Source organism: Rhinatrema bivittatum, chromosome 4, assembly GCF_901001135.1.
Source record: "Rhinatrema bivittatum chromosome 4, aRhiBiv1.1, whole genome shotgun sequence".
In the NCBI taxonomy this organism is placed as follows: domain Eukaryota; kingdom Metazoa; phylum Chordata; class Amphibia; order Gymnophiona; family Rhinatrematidae; genus Rhinatrema; species Rhinatrema bivittatum.
Genome location: NC_042618.1, coordinates 225,867,341 through 225,890,498, shown reverse-complemented (window position 1 = coordinate 225,890,498; position 23,158 = coordinate 225,867,341). Strand labels below are relative to the sequence as shown.

Genomic DNA, 23,158 nt, shown 5'->3' with positions numbered 1-23,158 from the left:
AGTAAAAACATTAATATGTATGGTGCAGTATAGGTAGTGTGGTGCTTTATTGGTAGCATGGGAATTTAAGTGAAGGCTTCGGTAAAGAATATATATATATAATAAATAAAAAATATTCTTTAGTAAACTCCGAGGGAAACCAAAGACTTAACATAATGATGTATGTAAGCAAAATAATCTCTTTCTGGTATATCAAAGACTGCATGTAACTCAGTGAAAGACATTATCTTCCTTTGTTCATCCACCATTTGGCCTATCATCTTTTCAGAAATTGTTGGTTCAAGAAGAACCCGAATGAGATTATGGGAAACAGCAATGTAAATGGTAGGAAGAATTGGGAATAGTTCTACCCATGTAACCAATACAAGACATGTCTTGCTGATATATCCAAATTATCTAGCAATCTATAAGTCTGCCAATCTAAAACTTGTCCTTTTTTCATTCCTGAACTAAACACCTGATAATCCACCAATGGCAAGAAAGGGGAATGTTTACTATTTAAATGTAATGCACTCAAAAGCCATCTCCAAGGCTTATAAAAAGGCTCTATTAGATAATGATATTTTAAGTTATCTGGTAGCTGACTACTAGCAAGATGGATAACATGTGACATAGAAAAAGGAAATACCAATCCTTTTTCAAAAGTTTCATCCATATAGTAGTTAGATTCTTGGATCTAATCCGCCACATGGTGTAAATTCACTACTATATTGTACCACCTGATATCAGGGACTCCTAAACCTCCTTTCCCCCAGGCACTTTTAACTGTTTTAGCACTTTCCAATATCTAGATACTGTATGTATGGTCAAAAAAAAAAAAAAGGTAAAATTCCCAAAACATACAACCATTTAGGAAGTAACACCATTTTAAACAGAGAAACTCTCCCAAAAAGAGAGATGTTCAAGGGAGTCCATGTCCTAATAGTATTAATAGTGATTTCAAGACATTTCTGACTAATAACGGTATATAGCAAACTCAAGTCTTTAGGTAACTTGATCCAAAGATATCGTAATTTATTATTTGCCCATTTTAAGAGGAAATTCCCCTGCCATTGTTGGGCTGGCCAAGTTCCCACTGCCATAGATTCTGATTTGTCAAGATTCAGTTTAACCCCTGTCAATTTGCCATAGTCTTCTAATTCTTGCAATAATGCCGGCAGGGATCTTTCCAGATCCAAGATATGTACTAATAAGTCATCAGCAAAAGCAGATACCTTAAACTAACTCTGATGTATAGTAATGTCTTCAATATTTTTGTTGCTCATTATATCGTGTATTAAGGGGTCTAAATTTCAGACAAACAACAAAGGCGACATGGGACAGCCCTGTCTGGTGCCCCTCTCAAGGAAAAACAATAAGTAATTAATATTCCATTAACTAAGACATTAGCTGTCGGATTCTTATATAACAAAGAAAGGGGCAATTAGGGAAGATAAGGCCATCGCAGAAAGATGAAAATTCTTTGCTTCAGTGTTTACTGAAGAGGATGCTGGGACACCCCCGTTCTAGAGACTATTTTCAAGGGTGACGATTCAGATAAACTGAACCAAATCACAGTGAACCTGGAACAGTCATAGGCCAGATTGACAAACTGAAGAATAGTAAATCACCTGGAATGGATGGTATACATCCCAGGATTCTAAAAACTAAAAAATGAAATTTAAGATCTATTACAATTAATTTGTAAACTATCATTAAAATTATCCATTGTTCCTGAAGACTGGAGGGTGGCCAATGTAATCTAGATATTTAAAAAGGGCTCCAGGGGTGATCCAGGAAACTATAGACTGGTGAGCCTGACTTCAGTGCCAGGAAATATCATGGAAACTGTTATAAAGAATAAAATCACAAAACATTTAGACAGACATGTTTAATGGGACACAGCCAGCATGGACTTACCCAGGTGAAGTCTTGCCTCACAAATCTCTTACATTTTTTTGAAGGGGTGAATAAACATGTGGACAAAAGTGAACCAGTAGATGTGATGTATTTAGATTTTCAGAAGGCGTTCAACAAAGTCCTTCATGAGAGGCTTCTAAGAAAACTAAAAAGTCATGGGATAGGAGGCGATGTCCTTTTGTGGATTGCAAACTGGTTAAAAAATAGGAAACCATCATTAAATGGTCTGTTTTCACAGTGGAAAAAGGTAAACTGTGGACTGCCTCAGGGATTTACTTGGACGGGTGCTTTTTAATACATTTATAAATGATCTGGAAAGGGGTACTACAAGAGAGGTGATCAAATTTGTGGATGAACAAAATTATGCAGAGTGGTTAAATCTCAAGCAGATTTTGATAAATTGCAGGAGGACCTTGTGAGACTGGAAGACTGGGCTTCCAAATGGTTCCATTAAACCATGTCTTTCTATATGCTCTGTGATTTTGATCTTTAGAATAGTTTCCACTATTTTTCCCCACACTGAAGTCAAGCTCACTGGTCTATAGTTTCTTGATCACCCCTGGAGCCCTTATTAAATATTGGGGTTACATTGGCCCCCCTCCAGTCTTCAAGTACAATGGATGATTTTAATGATAGGATACAAATTTTAACTAATAGTTCTGAAATTTCATTTTTTAGTTCCTTCAGAACCCTGGGATGCATACCATCTGGTCCAGGTGATTTGCTACTCTTTAGTTTGTCAATCTGGCCTATTACATCTTCCAGGTTCACAGTGATTTGGTTCAGTTCATCTGAATCATGACTTTTGAAAACCAACTCCAATACCGGTATCTCTCCAACATCCTCATTAGTAAACATAGAAGCAAAGTATTTTAGTCTTTTTGCAGAGGCCTTATCTTCCCTAAGAGTCCCTTTAGCTCCTCGGTCATCTAACACTCTAACCAACTCCCTCACAGGTTTCTTGCTTTGGGTATATTTTTAAAAAGTTTTTTTAAATGAGTTTTTGCCTCTACAGCCAACTTCATTTCAAATTCTCTCTTAGCCTGACAATGCTAAGGATGGCTCCTTCTTCCAATATTTGACGGATTTTGTTTGGCTAAAATGGCCTCTTTCATCTCACCTTTTAACCAAGGCAGTAATTGTTTCGCCTTCCTCCCACCTTTCCTAATGCATGGAATTCATCTGGATTGCACTTCTAAATTGTATTTTTAAACAATGTCCACGCCTGTTGTACACTTTTAACCTTTTCAGCTGCTCCTTTCAGTTTTTTCTATTTTCCTCATTTTATCAAAGTTTCCCTTTTGAAAATTTAGTGTTAGAGCTGTAGATTTACAAATTGTCCTCCTTCCAATCATTAGTTCAAATTTGATCATGTTATGATTACTTTTGCAAAGTGGCCCCACCATCATTACCTCTCTCACCAAATCCTGCATTCCACTAAGAATTAGATCTAAAATAGCTCCCTCGCTTATTGGTTCCTGAATGAATTCCTCCATGAAGCAGTCGTTTATTCCATCCAGGAATTTTATGTCTCTAGCTTGTCCTGATGTTTACCCAGTCAATATTGGGATAATTGAAATCTCCCATTACTACTGCACTGCCAAATTTGTTAGCTTCCCAGATCTCTCTTAGCATTTCATCATCTGTCTGATCATTTTGGCCAAGTGGAAGATAGTATGCTCCTATCACTATACTCTTATGCAACACACATGGGATTTCTACCCATATAGATTCTACTGAGCATTTAGTCTCATGCAGGATGTTTATCCTGTTGGACTCTATACCCTCCTGGACATAACATGCTATACCCCCACCAAGTTGATTCTCCCTATCATTGCGGTATAATTTGTACCATGATATAGCACTGTCCCATTGGTTATCCTCCTACCACCAGGTCTCTGAAATGCCAATTATGTCTAGCTCATCATTCACTGCTATACATTCTAACTCTCCCATCTTGCTTCTTAGACTTCTGGCACACAGACATTTTTTGTTTGTATTAACCTTCTTTTCAGTTGATATGGATAATTTGGAATTCTTTAGCTTAGGTGATTCTTTACTTATAGGCTCATGGGATACTTTGCATTTATTGGAACCTCTTTTTTGGGATGCCCTAACTCTCCTGTTTCATTAGTAACCTTCAAAGATACACTTCTCTGAACCATGCACTCTGAGTGACTGTCAGTTTCCCCCCTTATTCTAGTTTAAAAGCAGCTCTAGCTCCTTTTTGAAAGTTAGCACCAGCAGCCTGGTTCCATTTTGGTTAAGGTGGAGCTTGTCATTTCATAAATGTTTCCCCCCTCCCCAAAAGGTTGTTCAGTTCCTTACAAAACTGAATCCCTCTTCCGTGCACCATCATCTTATCCATGCATTGAGACTCTGGAGCTCTGCCTGCCTCCGAGGACCTGCACATGGAACAGGAAGCATTTCAGAGAATGCCACCCTGGAGGTTCTGGATTTCAGCTTTCTTCCTAAAATCCTAAATTTGGCTTCCAGAACCTTCCTCCCACATTTTCCTTTGTTATTATTGCCTACATGTACCACAACAGTCAGCTCCTCCCCAGCACTATCTATAACGGTATCTAGTTGATGCGTGAGGTTCGCCACCTTTGCATCAGGCAGGCAAGTTACCAGGCGGTCCTCATATCCACCAGCCACCCAGCTATCTACATTTCTAATAATCAAAACACCAACAATGATGACCAACCTAACCCTTCCCTCCTGGGCAGTAGCCCTGGGAGACTTGTCCTCAGTGTGAGAGGACAATGTATCACCTGGAAAGCAGTCCTTGCTACAGGATCACTTCCTAGTACACCAAGGTAATGCTCTCCAATTGGGAGACCTTTATGATCCAAGGCAGCACCGGGGCTGCCAGAGTGGATTTGGGACTTGGCTACTATGTCCCTGAAGGTCTCATCAATGTACCTCTCTGTCTGCCTCAGCTCCTCCAGGACTGCTACTCTAGTCTCCAGAGATCAGACTCGTTCTCTGAGAGCCAAGAGCTCGTTGCACTGGGTGGACACATATGATCTCTCACCAGTGGGTAAAAAATCATACATGTGATACTCGATGGAAAAGACTGAAAGCCCCCTCTTGCTGCTGGACTGCTGCCTTCATTTTAATTTTATTGAGTTCCTGGTTAAGTTTAGGTTGCTAAGGGAGTTGGAATTAGAGTACTTTAAATGTATAGGTGTATTCACTAATTAATCTGCTAGTGATATACAAGGGGATGATTAAACTCTCAATAAGGGCTAGTGGAATAGTATGATTTAGAAACGAGTCTGATTGATTTCTACTGAGAAAATGTCTCTTGCCTAAAAAACAAGGGTTGAGCTAGGGGTGGGTGGGAGGGAAAGGCAGACACTAGAATTAACTCCCTCTTGCTTGCTTATTATTTCAGAAACCCACAAACTCTAAAGAATATATCCCACTATTAAATCTCTCTCCAAACTTTTTTAAGTCCTAAGAATTTCCAAGGCTATACTTACCAATCCTCTTCAACCACTATTAAGTTGATCTTCTCTCAAAGGATTGAGAGGTTTGTGGGGCCTCTGGAAGCTGGGGTTCTGGAATTTGAAATCTGGATTGCTTACTGTGACCTTTGGAATCCTCTCCTGGGGGATGCTGGGAGCAGTACGCAGAAGAGCCTTACGGTCCTCTTCTACTGCAAACGGTGCAGGGCCTCTGGAAGCTGGGGCTGTGGAGATTGAAACCTGGATCGCTCACTGTGACCTTTGGAGTCCTCTCCAGGGGGCTGCTGGGAGCAGTATGCAGATAAGCCTTGCAGTCCTCTTCTACTGTCTTGTTTGATGTAATAAGGTATTCAATTTAGCTTGCGACGCTAAATATAATAGTTGTGTGTCTCCAGTAGGGTTTAGATGAAAATCCCTTTTCTCTCTTTGCAACAGTTTCTAAATTTAAAAATGTCCCTAGTTATCATCCGTTTTTTATATGCTGTATATTCTATAATATCGCCTCTAATAACTGCCTTAGCTATCTCCCGAAATAAAAGTGGGGTAGATTGGTGTTGTGCATTAGAAATCCCATAAACCTTCCATTTTTGCTTAAGATATGTCTGAATATTTTTATCTTCATATAGACAGAGTGGGAATCTCCATATACGTGATGTGCTACTCAGGACTAGACCTTCCCATTTCATCCATCGTGGGGTATGATCAGAGATTTCCAGTGGTCTAATCTCCACTTTAGAGATTTGAGAAAGATACAACTCAAGAATTAGTAAACAGTCTATTCTAGAATGGGTATTGTGTGCTCTTGAAATGTGTGTAAAATCTTTTTCTTCTGGAAGTAAACACCTCCAAACATCTATCAAAGTAAGAAAGTTACATAGATATGGTACACCTCGATTATGTGAAATAGAAGCTTTTAAATTAGCAGGTACTTTGTCTATAGTGGGATCAAAATTAAAATTGAAATCTCCTCCTAATATAAGAGGTATCTGGGAATATTGTGCAAGGAGATTGATTAGGGTCACAAAAAATATGTTTGTATATATTAGAAGCATAAATAGAATCCAATACCACTTGTTTCCTAAGCAAGGTACCCTCTACTAATATATATATATCTATCTTCAGGATTTTGAATTATCTTTTGGTTTTGAAAAGCAAGAGAGCGACGAATGACAACTGTCACCCCTGCCTTCTGGGAATCTGAGGATGATGAGAAAACTTGTCCCACCCACTGTTGTGTCAGCTTGGTGTGTTCTTGGTCTGTTAATCTTATTTCTTGAAGTAAAGCAATGTCTGTGTGAAACCTTTTCATTGCATGCAATAATTTATACATCTTTAATGCAGATCCCACCCCCACATACATTCCACTTTAAAATCTTAAGTGGAGGTCTCATCTTCTATGCATGTGCATAATATTAGAATAGGCTGATCTCCACCCTGAGCACCGCCTCTTTTATATCCAGATCCCAGACCCAATTTAGGAATATTACTATATGTGCCCAACCTAAGTAGAGGTCTCTCCTTCTGTGACCTCCTTTCCCTACATTACCAGAATGACGTAGATAAGTTAGCATACTCCTTCCTCTCCTTAGCCAGTCCCCTTTTCCCCTTACCATCAGCGCCCCTAGCCATAAATCACCCTTCCCTTATATTTATCCCTTCATGCAATCCACTTCCTGTACTTATTTCCCCACTCTAAGTTATTGCTCTACCAAGTTAGAGCTAGAGGTCACGCCAATGTGATCAAACTGTCACCTCACTCCTTTCTTTAAAGGATGCTATTGTATTAATATCCCACAAACTAGCAACATTCCCATATCTAATAATCTTTCAATATCAGATTTTTCAACCCTCCCCTCATGCAATATGAAACCCTCTTTCCAAAACCATTGTTCCATAACCATAACTCTGCTTCTATTCTAAACATGAAGAGAAAAATAAATGAATATCCAATTATTGATCACACTCCAGCCCATAGTGATGTGCCAATTTTAATCAGGACTCTTCCCAATGAACCCCCAATAAGTGGGCTGAAAAGGACTTCTTAAAATGACTTTTCAAAGAGCCATCTCCATCACTACAGAACAGATTTTTCTCTCTTAACATGGATTAATCCTCCAATAGTCATGCTGTTTATATAGGTCAATCCAACTTCTCTCCAGTAATAGAAAGTAATTTGAAAATAAGGGCCATTCCCATCCTTTACCAAGATCCAGCCCACAACAATTTCCAGATTCAAACACGACTATTCCCGGTGGTCCCCTTGAAAGTCTTTGTGATCTTGGGCTCAAGAATAGTGAACTATAAAAAAACTTAACCACCAGGTAAATACATATCCAAACAGGGCGTTTGATAGAGGTTTTGTTGCAAAATTAAATGCATTCCTGCATAGAGAATTTTAAGAATCGGTCCCCCATAGCGCCCAGGATTTTTAGTTAACAAATTTAGCCAGGCAGCCCATGAAACATCATGCCCAGCTCTCAGATCACCACCAGAAATTTCCATGCTGCTTCAGGTGTCTCAAACAGTTCAGATGAGCCTTCATGCCAAATATGGAGGCGCACGGGGAATTGCAAAAACAAAGCGATTTTGCTGCTGGATAAGAGCTGCATATTGGGGAAAATTCCTTCCGTTACTGCAATACCTTTATGGAATAGGCTTGGAAATTTCTGATCTTTTGCGCCTCATAAACAACTTCCTGCCTCTTCTAATAGGCTTGTACAATTTTTTGTTTATGCACAGTGTTTAGAAATTCTGCAATTACTATGTGGGGTCTCGGTTCACCTTCCCATCGGTTTTCCCCAATCGGTGTGCCCTATCACAATTTGATCTTTAAGATCCTATAAAGCCCTGGGCCTCTGGCAGCCATGTGGCTAAGAAATTTGTCAGATTCCTTTCATCCAGATTTTCTTGGAGACCCGTGAAGCATAAATTATTTCGCCTTAAACAATTTTCTAAGTCGTCTAATTTGCTTTCGTGTACTAACAAATGTGATTCCAGGTTTTGATTTTTAACTTTGAATCATGCACCATGGAGTCATCTTCTAATAAAGAAATGCGACCTTCTGCCACATCGATTCGGGGGCCAAGTTCTAAAAGGGCATTTTTTAAAATCGGCTATCTGGTCTGAGATTTCTGTCAATTTTCTCGACAGAGCTGCTGCTACTACAGCTTTGGTTACCTCTGCTACCATAGGTTCCTCATTGTTCACTGGAGGCCTAAGTCTTTTGCCACCACCACCACCATCTTTGTTGAGTTTGCCCAGGTCAGATCCTTGACTCCCCCCCCCCCCCCCCCTCCTTTTATGGGCATCACCCCCGGTGATCACTGCATGTCATGATCTAGCAACATTAAAGGGACTCTGATTTGGAGAAGTTTGTGCAATTAAGCGTTGGATGTCCGTGCTAAATTCTGATTGTGTGGGGCGAGTGCTCAGAGCACAGAGATTAGTATCCCTCCAGGCTCACCACCTCAAGAGACCTTGAATGCTGCTTTGTTTATCCGGCTAAATTATAACTGGATATATAGTTGAATATGCCTATTGTGCCATTTAGATGGATAACTTTTGAGTTATCTGTCTAAATTACTTTTGAATATTGACCTCATGAGAGGTTTTTTTTTGGTAGTTTGGTTACTGGAGACTGATGATGTGTGGACATATAGATTGAGATGCAGGGCAATTTTCTCTCTCTATGAAGAAATCAGGAATGATACTGATCCTCTAGCCAATTGTGCACATTCCATTCCAGGCTCGGTCAAGTTTATCGCTACCTTGCATTTTCTTGCCACTGGCTCATTGCAGAATACAGTGGCTGTGGTGGCTGGCATGAACCAGTCATCTTTTTCAAGGCATGTCAGCCAAGTTCTAAAAGCTTTGATGAAATGGGTCAGGCAGTACATAAAGTACCCACAGCAGCTTAGAGAATGGCAGGAGATGAAGGTGCTTTTTTCGATACAGCTGGCATGCCAAATGTAATGGGTGCAATTGATTGCACCCATGTCCCTCTCAACCCCCCCACATGGAAAAGAAATGATATACCGTAATAGGAACCATTTCCACTCCCTGAATGTTCAAGTTGTGTGCAATGCCTACATGAAGATCCTCAGTGTTGACTGCAAGTTTTCTGGAAGTAGCCATGATCCTTCATCCTTGTGCAGTAGGTGCTGGCTCAAAATGTTACTGACAGGAAATATGGCAAAGGCTGGTTGCTCAGTAAGTTTGAAATAGAAGTCAAACCAAAGCGTAAGCTAAAATGAAAACTCTCTGGGGTTGGTACCGAAAGCAAAACAGTACATACTTTCTGGTGCATGGTGCCAAAAGCATGTACTATTCTGCTATACAATCAAATGTTAGCTGTCTGGGATGGGTAAATGTAATCTCTTGGGGGTGGGTACCAAAGGCATAATAGTACATGGGTTTCTGGTACATGGTGACAAAGTTCATATTATTCTGCTACACATGTAAGCTCTCTGGTATGAGTACCAAAAACAATGGAACACACTGTCCTACTTTTTGCAAGAGTCTGTGGTTACGGCTGCAAACCATGGCTGCTCACACCCCTGTCTGCACCATGTACATCAGCAGAAACCTGGTATAATGAGGCACACATGATAATCAGAGAGGTCATAGGATGTACATTTGTATCAGGCTGAGGACCTCTGCAGCATTCGGACAGAGGATTTATGTTTCAATAGGGGTTTTATTCAGATTACCAACAACAGAACCCTTCCTGACTTATGCACTGCAGGTAAAGGGATAATTCACAATGAAGGTAAATCACAAATGGGGTAAGGCTTACTTTCAATCTAGGTACCAGTCTGGGTCTTTGCCTGGTAAATTCTATCTGCTCACACACGATTAGAAACAGACTTTCAATTTCACAGTACAGTATGAAAACACATAACAGCAGCAAGAACTCATGGGTTTCGTCCAGGATCCCACACCTTTCTTTGGCTTCCATGCCATCTAAATGCTAATAATGCCCAGCACTCTTACAGTCTCCATCCGGCAGGGCCATATAGCAGGCTATCTTTAAGTTGCAGTTGGTTTTCTTTGAGCCATTCTGTGGTGCAGGGCATAACTCACCAGCCCCAGACCCAGCAAACCCTGATTCAAGAACGGGAAATATATCGTTTTCTCTGACAATTTGGTGCTCTGAAAAGCCAGTTCCAATGCCTTGACCACTCTGGAGGAGCGCTACAGTATTCACTGGAAAAAGTTGCAAATGTCATCTTTGGGTGCTGTATGCTTCACAATATCGCCCTCCGATATGGTACTCATCTGGATGTGGATCCAGACCTGGGGCCAGAGCCGAATATGTTCGCACCTGCCACAGATAGAGATAGTACAGCAAGGCTCTGTTGCAGGGTCATAGCGGATTATTTTGGAGGTACATTTCAACATATGGAGGAGGAAGAGGAGTTAACAGGACAGGGAGGGTTGTATGGAAGAGACAGTGTTCTAACTCCAACATTTGCCTCTTCTCAAATTTGCGCAAAGCCCAGAGAAGATGAATGCCAGGAGAAATACACACTGTGGCCATCTATAGTGGTTAACAAAACAAACCAGAAGACATTCAAGCATAGCCAACACAAACAGAATAAAGGCAAGACCATATGTCATGGAAAGAAGTCTTTTATTAGTAGTATTAAATAAATCGCCCAACTTTGTTGAATTTGGAATGGTAGCATCAATTACTCTGTCGATTCATACGATTCAAGATAAAAGAACCTTATTTTAAAGGACTAAAGGTGTCTATATGTTCAAATACTTGGCACTACTTTCTGTTTTTGACGTATTGATATATATAAAAACAACTGTGTAGTACTAAATACAATACAAAGACAATTAAGCCCCTGAAGCAGCCAATTAGGCGAAACTCGGCCAGAGTTGGGCGATTTATTTAATACTACTAATAAAAGACTTCTTTCCATGACATACGGTCTTGCTTTTGTTCATCTACAGTGGCTTACAATAATTCGACCCCCAAAAAAGTCAGATTTGTGTGGATTACAAATGACATTTACACAGATTGTTCCAGACAGTATATTTATTACAAATCAGTATGCTCTTAAAGTAAATTTTTTAAAACACAATACATTATTTCTCTGCATTTTTACTAAAATAAAATTAAAAACTGAAAAATGCTGCTTGCATAAGTGTTCAACCCCTTCAGACTAATACTTGGCAAAGCCACCTTTTGCTGCAATTACAGCTTTAAGTCTGTTGGGGTAAGTTTCTACCACTTTGCACACAGTTTGGGAGTGATTTTTGTCCATTTTTTCTGGCAGATTTGCTCCAGGTTGGTTGGATGACGCTTATGGGCTGCAATTTTCAAATAGTGCCACAGACTCTTGATTGGATTGAAATCTGGACTTTGACTTGACCATTGTAGAAACTTTTTGTTGTTCAACCACTCCTGTGTTCCTTTGGCCTTGTGCTTGGGATCATTGTCCTGCTGAAAGGTGAAATTTCTCCCAAGTTGTATTTTTTTAGTAGACAAACAGGTTGTCTTGCAGTATTTCCTTGTATGTTGCATCATCCATCATCCTTCAACTTTAAGAAGATGCCCAGGCCCCACTGAGAAAAAGCACCCCCACAACATGATGCTGCCACCCCCATACTTTACTGTTGAGATGATGATGTTTGCTGAGGAATGGGCAGCATTAGGTTTGTGCCACACACAGCGTTTTGAATTTTGGTCAAAAAGCTCCATCTTTGTCTCATCTGATCATAAAATCTTATCCCAAATGTTTGCTAGGTCACTCTGATGCTTTCTAGCAAACTCCAGACATGCTTTGATGTTTTATTTCTTAAGTAATGGCTTCTTTCTAGCCACCCTCCCATACAGGCCAGTTGTATGCAGAGTTCTTGATATGGTTGACTATTGCACCTCCACTAACAGTCAGACCACTGAACTCTGTAGCTCCTTCAAAGTGATTGCTGGCTTCTCTGTGGCTTCCCTCACAAGTCTCCTCCTTGCTCCGGATACTGAGTTTTGAGGGATGGTCTTGTCTAGGCAGTGTCTGAGTGGTATAATGCAGATTCCATTTCCTCATCATTGATCTAACAGTGCTCCCTGGGATATCCAAGCACTTGGATATTTTGTAGCCTTTTTCTATCTTGTGCACGTCTATAATTTTATCTTTAATTTCCTTAGAATGCTCTTTGGTCTTCATTTTCACAGCTTTTATTCAGCTTCCTAGTCAGTCTAATGGTACTGGAATTAGGGGGGTCTTTTATCCAGAAAAGCTGACCTTTTTAATGATTCACTGGTAGAAGCCAATTATAAGTCAATTGTTAGGACAATATCTTTCATCTGTGTAAACTTGGAGCTTCCACAGCACAGGAGTTGAATTCTTATGCAAACAGCATTTTTCAGTTTTTAATTATATTTTACAAAACATGCAGAGAAATAATGAATTTTAATTTACTTTCAGAGCATACTAGTTTGCAATAAATATACTGTTTGGAACAATTTGTGTAAGTGTAATTCACACAAATCTGCTGATATTTTAGTAGGGGTGTGCATTCGTTTTTAACGAAATAGACAATGGCAGCAAAATTAAGAAAACCAGTTAGCACGCACTAAGTCCCATTAGTGCGCACTAACTCCAAAATTAGAGAAACCCAAAATAAATACCTCCCAAACCATTATAAAAATGAAATTTAACAGATAACGACCTGAAACAAAAATCAGTGGGTTGCGCCGGAGGTGGACCCTTGGGCCAAGGTGGGGTTGACGCTACCCCTAGGAGGGATCCTACGGGTCCCCACCGTCAGCAGGCAGAGAGGGCTGACGGACGGAGGTCGGCTGGCACTTCACCAATACCAGCCCTCGTTCCCCGTGGGTTGAGCTTTTGGGTGCCGGGTCCGGATGGACTTAGGTGGCCTGACCTCCATCAGTGGTCGTCGATGGGTGGATCGAGGTCAGCCCAGAGGCAGCAACTGGTATAGATATCTGTCTGTACTGGGCGAGGCAGAGTCCCGGAGACCTGGGCGCCAAGAGGAACACAGTCTAACAGAGGGCGCCCGAGCAAGAGCAGGCCGAAGCCTAAACCAACCACGTCCAGGACAAAGGCTGACGAGGCGTCTTTAAGCAAGCTGGGTTCTGGGCTGGCGGCTGTCTGGAAGTAGTGGCAAGCAAGGTCTAGATGAGGAGAGAGTCAAAGGATAATTAGACGAAGCACAAGTCCAGGGCTGGAGAGAAGCAATGGCGTGGTCAGGCAATGCAGAGGTCCGGGGCTGGAGAAAGGCAAAGGCATCATCAGGCAATGCAGAGGTCAAACCAGGTTAGCAATCCGAAGGAGAGATGAAGGAACAGGAACATCGGAACAAGGAAACCGAAATGAAGGCAATCAGGATCGGGAACCAGGAACTGAGGAAGCAACAAGTACTTGACTAGCGAGGGGACCTCTTGCAAAGACAATTTGAGAGAGCGGAGCCCGGCCTTAAATACCGGGGCTTAGCTGACATCATCATCCGGGGCTGCGGCCAGGTTCCCACCGCGGGCCCTATTAAAGGATCAGTTGTGCGTGCGCACACACCTAGGAGGGGCGCAGTGTTGGTCAGGATGGCGTCTCTCCACGGGCCACGCAGAGAGGCCCGATGCGGAGCATCAGGAACTGTAGCAGAGCCGGAGGCCCCAGGGGCGGCCTGAGGGCAGAGCTGGCAGCCCACAGCCGCCAGGGACGAGGGACCAGGTGCTGGATCACTTTGAAAGAGGTGAGGGGGCCAAGCCATCGGTCTGCTGCAGTCTGTGTGCATATTGTGGCCCATGTACCTATTTTTGAAAATTGTTTTAATATGTTCTGTTTTGCAATGCGAGTTAATAAAGTGACATTTTTAATATCAGCCTGGTCTGATTCTTCATTGGTGCAACTCCATTTTATCACAGGTCTGTCATGCTTGGGCCACGTATTTCCACACTCTGGCCCAAGGAGGCAGCACTTGTGGTACCCATCTGCTTGTGTATTGGGTACTGGTGTCTCACTTGGCAGCTGCAGACTGTCAGTAAATTGCTCTGCTGTTCCCACTGGAGGTGGATCCAGAGGTGTTGGCTAGTTCTCTTTGGTCTCACCCTCTGTGTCCAAAAACAACAAAAGACATATCAGATCTAAGTACTATTTCATCCCCTCTTAGCCAGCCCTCTTCACCCTGGAAATACATTCCCTGCCCTACTCACCTGCACGTTTGCCAGTGCTGCCAGTATGGACACCAACAAAATAGTCCCACTGAACCAAGGCCTCAAGAGACCACCTGGCCACAGGCAATTCGCAAGGTTGGTCACCTCCTGTGTGGTGCTTGGACCTCCCGATGAGTGCCAGCTTGGTGTCCTGCCAGCAATGCTTCAGCTGATTCACTGTCCTGGTCATCACAGGCTGCTCACATCTTTGGAGATGTTTTTCCAGATCTTCCTCTTGTTTTTTTTTAATTTGTAAAATTTGTATTTTGTTGATAAACAGTTAACTTTCTATATACATAGAAACACATTGATAGACAGCCAAAGGTACAATCGTTACTTATGGCACAAAAAAAGGGGAACACAATCAATTCGATCAGTTTTCACAGAAACATTAAGATGAACAAGATGACTGTCGTATGACTCTAAAAGGGAAAGCACCGTTAAGAACGTAGCATATTGAATAACATAAGCCTATTATCAAACAACCTAAATTCTCTAACCCCTACACCCCCCCCCCCCCCCATGGATATATATGTGAAGCACAGACAATAGAGCAGGTAAGTATAAAACTCGCAACCCATCATAAGTACCTTATGGTGAATTAAAAGATTGAAGCCATCTTTCATAGCCTGCCCATGTTTGATTAAAGTGTGGAATAGACCTATATTTGTAGGCAGTAATTTTGCCTAATGTATGCATAACCAGCACCTGTGATTGTATATATTGTAATGACGGAACCTGAGGGTCCTTCCAAAATTTAGCAATTGCACACCTTGTTGCTGTGAGCAAATATTTAATAAAGCGATTTTGTATTTTATCATAGGCTGAAGACTCTTTATTCAACAGGGCTTGTGCTGGTTCTAGGGTTACAGGAACTTGCAAAATTACAGCGAGCCACTCTGCCACCTGAGACCATAAACCCTGTAATTTAGGGCACGACCACCAAAGATGGAGAAATGTACCCGTACCAAGGCATAGTTTCCAACATTGATTGGAAGTTCCAGGAACCATGTGACACAGTCTGACTGGTGTGTTATACCATCTAAAAAACAATTTATAGCTATTTTCTATGTGACTCGCAGATATCAACCCCTTTCCCAATTGGGTATAAACTTGCTTCCAATCCTCCATGTTCCAAGAACACTGCAGATCCTCTTCCCAAGCTTTAATATGGGGAAATTCGAGCCGAAACCCCTCAGATAGAAGCATATAGATACAAGAGATAGACTTCTGAGATTTATCAGCCTGTCTAAACAGGCTCTCAAATGGAGGTATCCCCAATACTAATTCATCTAGGATTCCCGTACGTGATATAAAGTGACATAATTGCAAATAAGGGAACACATCGTTATCACTAAGGTGATACCTATCACGTAACAAGTTAAAAGGGACCATACCGCCAGGTTCATAGACATGTGAGAGATGGAGGATTCCCTTCGCCATCCAATTTCAGAAAGATTGTGAGTTAGCGGCAGGCTCAAAATGAATATTATGAAATAAAAAGGTACTAAAAAAATATGTCCTCTGACCCACTAACCGTTTCTTTCAACGGTCCCAGGCTTTTAAGGAAAGTTGGCTAGTGTCTGGTAATCGCTGGGGTCCTGTCCATGAAGCTCGGGGTTGCCACAAAATGGCGGTTATGGGCATCTGTCCTAATAGTACCTGTTCAAAGTGTACACAAGGTTTTTTGTGTTTATTTTTATGCCAGTCTATAACAGATTTTAATTGGGCCACTCCTTGGTAGTGATGTAGATTTGGCAGTCCCATTCCCCCTTGAGTCTTGGGTAACATGAGTATTCTTTGTGCTATGTGGGAGCGTTTCCCTTTCCATATAAATTTTAGGATTCTCCGCTGCCATTTATCCAGAATTGTAGCAGGTATATCTATTGGTAAAGTCTGAAGAAGGTATAGCATACGAGGAAAAATGTTCTTTTTAACGACTGCTAACCGACCAAGCCAAGAGATATGGTACTGGTCCCATTCCTCCAAATCTTTATATATTTTAGCCATTAGGGGAGGAGAGTTGAAATAAGTCTTGTGAATTACCTAGATAGATTCCCAAATACTTAAGCTTTGTGGGAGCCCAACGAAATGGATGATCCTTCCTAATTTGTTCGGCCTCTGCCTCAGGTACTGATATATTGAGCAACTCTGATTTATCCCAGTTAATTTTAAAGCCTGATACTTGGCTAAATTTGGAAATTTCTTCACTAATCGCTGGAAGGGAACTATGGGGGTTGGTGATAATGAACAATATGTCATCTGCAAATAGAGATAGTTTTGATGAGAACTCCCCCACCTGAATTCCAGTGATATTATAGTTTTTGCGAATCATACAAGTGAAAGGTTCTAAAAATAAAGCAAAAAATGAATGGGGAAAGAGGGCATCCCCGACCCACATTAAAAGGTGAGGAATACCCTTCATTAACCTTCAGGAAAGCTTGAGGGGCCGTGTAAAGTTTTTTAATCCATCCAATGAAAGTGTCCCCAAATTTATAGGCTCGCAATGTTTGAAACAGAAAAGGCCAGTGAACAAAGTCAAAGGCCTTCTCTGCATCAATCGCCAAGAGAAGGAATGGAATCTTCTGTGATTTGGCCCACCAAATGGAATCTACGGTTTTGCGAACATTATCAGAGGCCAGTCAACCAGGTATAAAACCAGATTGATCTGGGTGCACTAAGTCTGGTAGAAGATTATTTAACCTGTTCGCTAGTATTTTAGCGAACAATTTCATATCGAGATTAATTAATGAAATGGGTCGATAAGATCCACAGATTGCAGGGTCTCTATCTGGTTTAGCTATCTGTGTGACTCCCGCTAAATTGGCGATCTGGGACAAGCTAGTATGGCCTCTCAATGAACTAAATAGGCAGACTAGTATTGGAATAAGGATATCTATGAATTTTTTTATAAAAAAACTGCAGTAAAACCATCTAGACCAGGTGATTTTCCCAGTTTTAGGGATTTTATGGCCCATGTCACTTCAGCTCCCATTATTTCTCTATCGAGAGATTCTGTTTGTTGCGGTAGTAATTGGGGCAGAGGCAGATGTTGAAGATAAAGATCTATATGCTCCTGAGCAATAGAAAGATCAGTGCTATACAACTCTGTGTAAAATCTTAAGAAGCGTTGTCTAATGTCCCCGTTAGTGGTTAAAATTTGGCCCAATTCATGTTTAAGTTTGACAACGTTATTTTGAGCCTGAAGTGATCTCAATTTACGTGCACTATGAAAGTGGCTTTATTGCCACTTTCATAGTGTGCTTGCTTACAAAGTTCCAATTGATGGGCTAGCTGAGCGGCATCTAGCTCTTCAAGGGATTTCCTGCACTGATCTATTTGAGTCAGAAGTTTTTGGGATCCAGATGTTTGATGCAGGATGCCTAGATGGCGAATTTTTGCAGTTAGGGCCATCCTTTCTTTGGTTGCTAACTTTTTAAAGTAAGCCCCCCTAGCAATTAATTTACCATGAATGATGGCCTTTAGACAATCCCATAGGACCATCATGGAAATGCCATCCTCTTCCTCTTGTTTTTTTGATGATGTCTTCTGACTGAAGTGTGCACTGTGCTTCTTGCAGACCCACCATACCAGAAGATCCTTCTCGTCCTCCATGAAGTGCACATCATGTTGACAACACTTCTCCTCCAGCTGCTGGCTGCTGGTTCCCACCTGCTCATCACATCCAGATGACTGGTGCGGGTCTTTATCTCCCTGAACACTACTTCCATTACCTGCTTCCCTCCCTCCTTCCTCCACCTGCTCTGATCCCTACTTCCACTTTCTTTTGTTCTCCCTTCTAACTGCATTCTCTACCTCACACATGCTACTTTCCTTCCACCCCATCTCCCCTCTCTGGCTACACTCTACGACTCATATAACCACACTTTTCCTATCCCTCTATGTTACCACTCACCCACCTGCCATACTCACCTGCTCCCCCACTGACAACTCCCTCTATCATGCTCCATTCTCTCCACAACTACAAATACCCAAGTCCACTCCTTTCAGGAACCTAATCCCAAAAGTGGACAAGAAGATAGACACCCTCAGACCAACAATCAGATGCTCTCTAAAGATTCACGCAAGGACACAGGCAGAAGGATGGGAAACAACAAGGGAAAAATCAAGCAGCACTAAAGGCATCACTCAGCAATCACAATTAAACAACCACCAACTGCAACATCTACCAAACCTCCAGCTCCTAGTCCAGAGCTCACCTAACACCACCCAGCACTGACAAAATGGCCCTGGAAGAAGCTGCCTTTTCATTTCCATGTGAGTAGGAGTGTCCAAGAAAAGTGATGGACATCTGTGCACCACCAATCATACCACAGATCAGCCTAGGTCACTTCTCTCAACCAATAGGAAACACAGCAGCATTTTTCAAACTAGCACCAGTTTTTGCTGCGGTTTCTTGCATGTCAGTTTTAACACCGGTTTTGGCACGCTTTTCGGGATTACTGCAGATTTTTAGTGCCATTTTCATTTACATACCATTAGTTTAATGTGAGCGGGGCCGTGTGCTTTTAATGCACACGGTATGATTGATAAATAAATAAATCAGTGCTAAAATTTTGCACTGGTTTTGGCATAGGTTTTATTACATCGGTCCTTATTTGAAAGAAGAAAGAATCTCCATTAGCTGAGATGGTAGCAGTGATGATGTATTTCATGTGTCATGGATATCAATTTCCTTTAACATCCAGAGCCTATTTTCTTCCTCTTTATCCATCTTCTCCTCTTCAGAAATATACAGACAGTTTTGCAGCCCCTACTAACATGGACGATCTTTCAATGGCTGAACGCTGTTCACTGAAGATCTCAGTTCATACCATAGTACTGTTCTCATTGTAAACTATAGGTTGCAACATGCAGAGACACATGCCACCCCCCTCCTTTCTAAACTTACGATTGAATATCAAATTCCTTGCCAGAGTCTGCATAAACCATCAAGTTCTTCAGTAAGGTATCACATGCCTGGTTTATTAAAGGTGACATCTAGAAAGAGAAACAGAAGCAGTTAGTTGAAGTCCAGTTTTGCCAAGGAAATGAGCATAAAACAGTATCTGATTATGGAATGGCTAAGGAAATAAAAACAAATAAACGGGGTCCAGCCCAGCAGCACTGACATGTGGAAGGGCATGGGGTTCGATTCCTGGCTCACATCGTCTACTCCCCTGATCAGCTGGGAGTGGGTGTGGGAGTCAGTATCATTGTGCTGTAGTGCCATCTAGTGGCCAGATTTAGGGCTCAGAATTGCAGAGGTCCAAAAGGAGCCCTGATGCTTGGACCTCCCGGACTGTTGCTGTGATGTGGGCTAAGTGAGTTTGGAGGAGAGATAAAATAGGTGAAAATATCCCTTGGTATTTGTGAATGAAGGCTCAAAGCCCAGATCCCCAAAAGAGCAGGAGGAAACTGCCAGGTCCAAACTACCCTCCCATCCCCTAAAAAAGCAGCAAACTATTGTAATGCATATATTATGAATTATACTGCATTAGAATCACCAATGTTCTATACTCAAAACTCTAAATATGACATTAAACGTAAAGACCTGAACATGTTTACCCTAGAGGCGAAAAAAGGAGAGAGGGTGGGGTTATGACAGAAACAATCAAATACTTCAAAAGTATAAATAATTCACAAGAGGCAAGCATTTTTCAGAGGAAAAGAAATGTTGAGAACAAGGGGTCATGGTATGAGGCTGAAAGGGGACAGACTCCGAGGTAACTTGAAATATTCCTGCGCAGAAAGTGTGGCGGGTGACATGGGAATAGTCTCCCAGTGAATGAGGCAAAATGGTATCAGAATTCCAGAACACTTGGGGTGAGGATTCTTGGTTGCGGGAAGGGGAAAACAAAGCCAGAGATCAAGTAGGGTCTGTGGTATGGTGACAGGAAGGGAAACAGGGCAGGGCCGGATGGGCCTTGTGGTCTTCCTCTGCCGTCACATTCTAGATTTCTATAAGTAAACACTGTGCTGAGTACGGCAATTACACGGGAAGCTGATACAGAGCAGTGTTATCTAGTAGTTTGCAGGGGATTGCCCATCTGAAAAACAGTGCCCGTAGATTTGCTTTTTTTTTTTTTTAATTTCTAGCTGTATCATACCAAACAAGAAAGTGTTATCTAAACACAGAGCAGTAAATGAATGAATTTCTACATAACCGTATCACCTAAGGAGAATGATGCCTACTTTTCTAAATAGAAAGTGTTATCCAAGTACACTTTCAAGGAAAGAAACATGTGAAAGGTGTTATTTATATGCAACAGTGCCAAGCAAATCAGCCTGGGTGTTAACGAAATGCTGTGCTGCATGGAGAGCTCTGACCCGTTACCCTAGTTAAGCGGAAAGGTAGGCAGAGTTCCCTCCCTAGTACATGGAGGATCTAAACATTTCGTCACCTTATCAGTTTGCCATCATGCAGCATCAGCTCCAGACAGGACTACTGGATTTGAATTTCATTATCTGCCTTTCTAAATCAGACTTCAGGGTGAGTCACAAATTCAGGTACGGTTTTGTAGGTGCCTGCCCCAAAGTCCTTACAATCTAAGGGACAGGGGGTATTTACTAAGCTGTATTACACCTTTATCACATGGTAAATCAGTAAATGACTTAACATAGTGATAATACACGGTATTTCAAATACTGTGCCTTGTTGTCCCCTGGTTATAGTAAGCATGGTAATGAGCTCATTTGCATGCAAATACTTGCAAAGCAGCTCAATACTAGGCAATCTGATGTAGATCAAATAACGCGGCTTGTCTCAAAAATCACAAGCTGTGTTATCTGATTTGAAGCTAACTTTCCCTGGGACATTAACCTACATCCCAATACACCAGAGGCCATCAATTAAAAGGGCCAATCGGCTTGAAATAACTCTACCTGCGAGAGTGCCCAAACCCCCAGGGGTCCGATGAGATCCCTTGTCCCTCCCACCAGTCCCACTCCTTGAAGCAGCTTAAATCACAAAAACTAAATGTTTAGATTCTGCACTGGCCTTTGCCCTGCTTCCAAACCGATCCCCTTTTCCCAAAAATCCCCCCAGACACTCAAGCCCACCCTCTTGACCCCCCTCCCCCCCGGGCCTTATCCAAGTAGCTGACTCATAAGGGCAAAGATGTTAATATCAGCCAGCTAGCACCATTTTGGAAAATGATCTGAATATACTCAGCTTTAATCTGGATAAATTTATCTGGCTAACTGCAGCTGCTAATAATTTTTGTTTATTAAACTTCATGAGTCCTAAAATTATCTGGCTAACACTGAAAATCAGCGTTTTTCCGGCTAACTTACAGGGCCGATACAGTACGTGCAAATGCATGTTGATGGCCCTATTAGTTATGCCCACGCGATTCAGAAAGTAAAATGTGCAGCCAAGCCGCACATTTTACTTTCAGAAATTAGCGCCTACCCAAAAGGTAGGCGTTAATTTCTGCCGGGGCCAGGGAAGTGCACAGAAAAGCAGAAAAAACTGCTTTTCTGTGCACCCTCCGACTGAATATCATGGCGATATTAAGTCCCGAAAGTTAAAAAAAAGTTAAAAAATAAAAAAATTTGAAATCGGCCCGTGGCTTGAAAACTGGACGCTCAATTTTGCCGGCGTCCGGTTTCCAAACCCGTGGCTGTCAGCGGGTTTGAGAATAGATGCCTGCAAAATTGAGCGTCGGCTGTCAAACCTGCTGACAGCTGCCGCTCCTTTCAAAAAAAGAGGCGCTAGGGATGCGCTAGTGTCCCTAGCGCCTCTTTTTACCGTGGGCTCTAATTTAAATAAATTAATTTACTGAATCGCGCGCACAGGAGAGCGGGCCCGCTTGCCCGCTCTCCTGCGATTTTTACTGTGTCGGCCTGTTAGCTGGATAGCTGGCTCCACCCTAGAATACCACACCCCATCCCCAAGCTAGCTGGAGAACCTTTTAGCAAGGTAAACAGGTCCCTGGCTATCTCAGGGTCGGTTGGCCTAGCAACATTTTCAGATCCTGATATTTGTCCAGCTAATTCTGAACTTAGCCAGCAAATGGTGCTGAAAATGGGCCTCTGAGCATTCTGATTCATGGTGGGATGCAGGCTGTAGCTGGCCTCACATGCCAAGTGGGGATTTTCTAATCTTCCACTTATGCAAGTTATAGGCACATCTTCCTTCTGTGGCTTCAACTCGGCAACATCCGCTCTTCTCTCTACTTCTAGGGTGGCAGGCCTAAGTAGAGGCAGAGACAGGCCCATTCTATGCTTCACTGGGTGGGAAAGTGGAAGCAGACATCCCCATTCATTCCCACCTTCTCAGTGCTTCATTGGAAAGTGGAAGAGTAAACTGAGAGCTCTGTTCATTTTCCAACTCCTCTGCTTCAGCGGGTCAGGAGGCCAGGGAGAAAGCAAACAGTGGGCTGATTTTTTTTTGCAATACTGGTTGCCCATTTCTCCGCCGCCACCCTGTGATGTGTCTACATCCCCCTCCCCCCAGGTTGAGAACCACTGATCTAGACAAAGTTAATGGACGAGGCAGCTGTTAATCAAAATAGCCAAGATGCCATCGTAAAACGTTTAGCAGCCACCTTGGAACGGCAATCCTGTAAATCACAAGTTGAAATCCTGGTATGGCCAACCC

General features: G+C 42.1%; 1 protein-coding gene across 8 annotated transcripts in view; it reads right to left on the bottom strand.

Annotated features, from left to right (window-relative positions):
• The window catches only part of TBXAS1 (thromboxane A synthase 1), a 396,138-nt gene that overhangs the window by 114,160 nt on the left and 258,820 nt on the right, over positions 1-23,158 (bottom strand). For all 8 annotated transcript variants that reach the window (XM_029599777.1, XM_029599780.1, XM_029599776.1 and 5 more), the window contains exon 7: positions 19,466-19,554. In XM_029599777.1, coding sequence (XP_029455637.1) covers positions 19,466-19,554 — 89 coding nt within the window. The remainder of the gene's footprint in view (positions 1-19,465; positions 19,555-23,158) is intronic.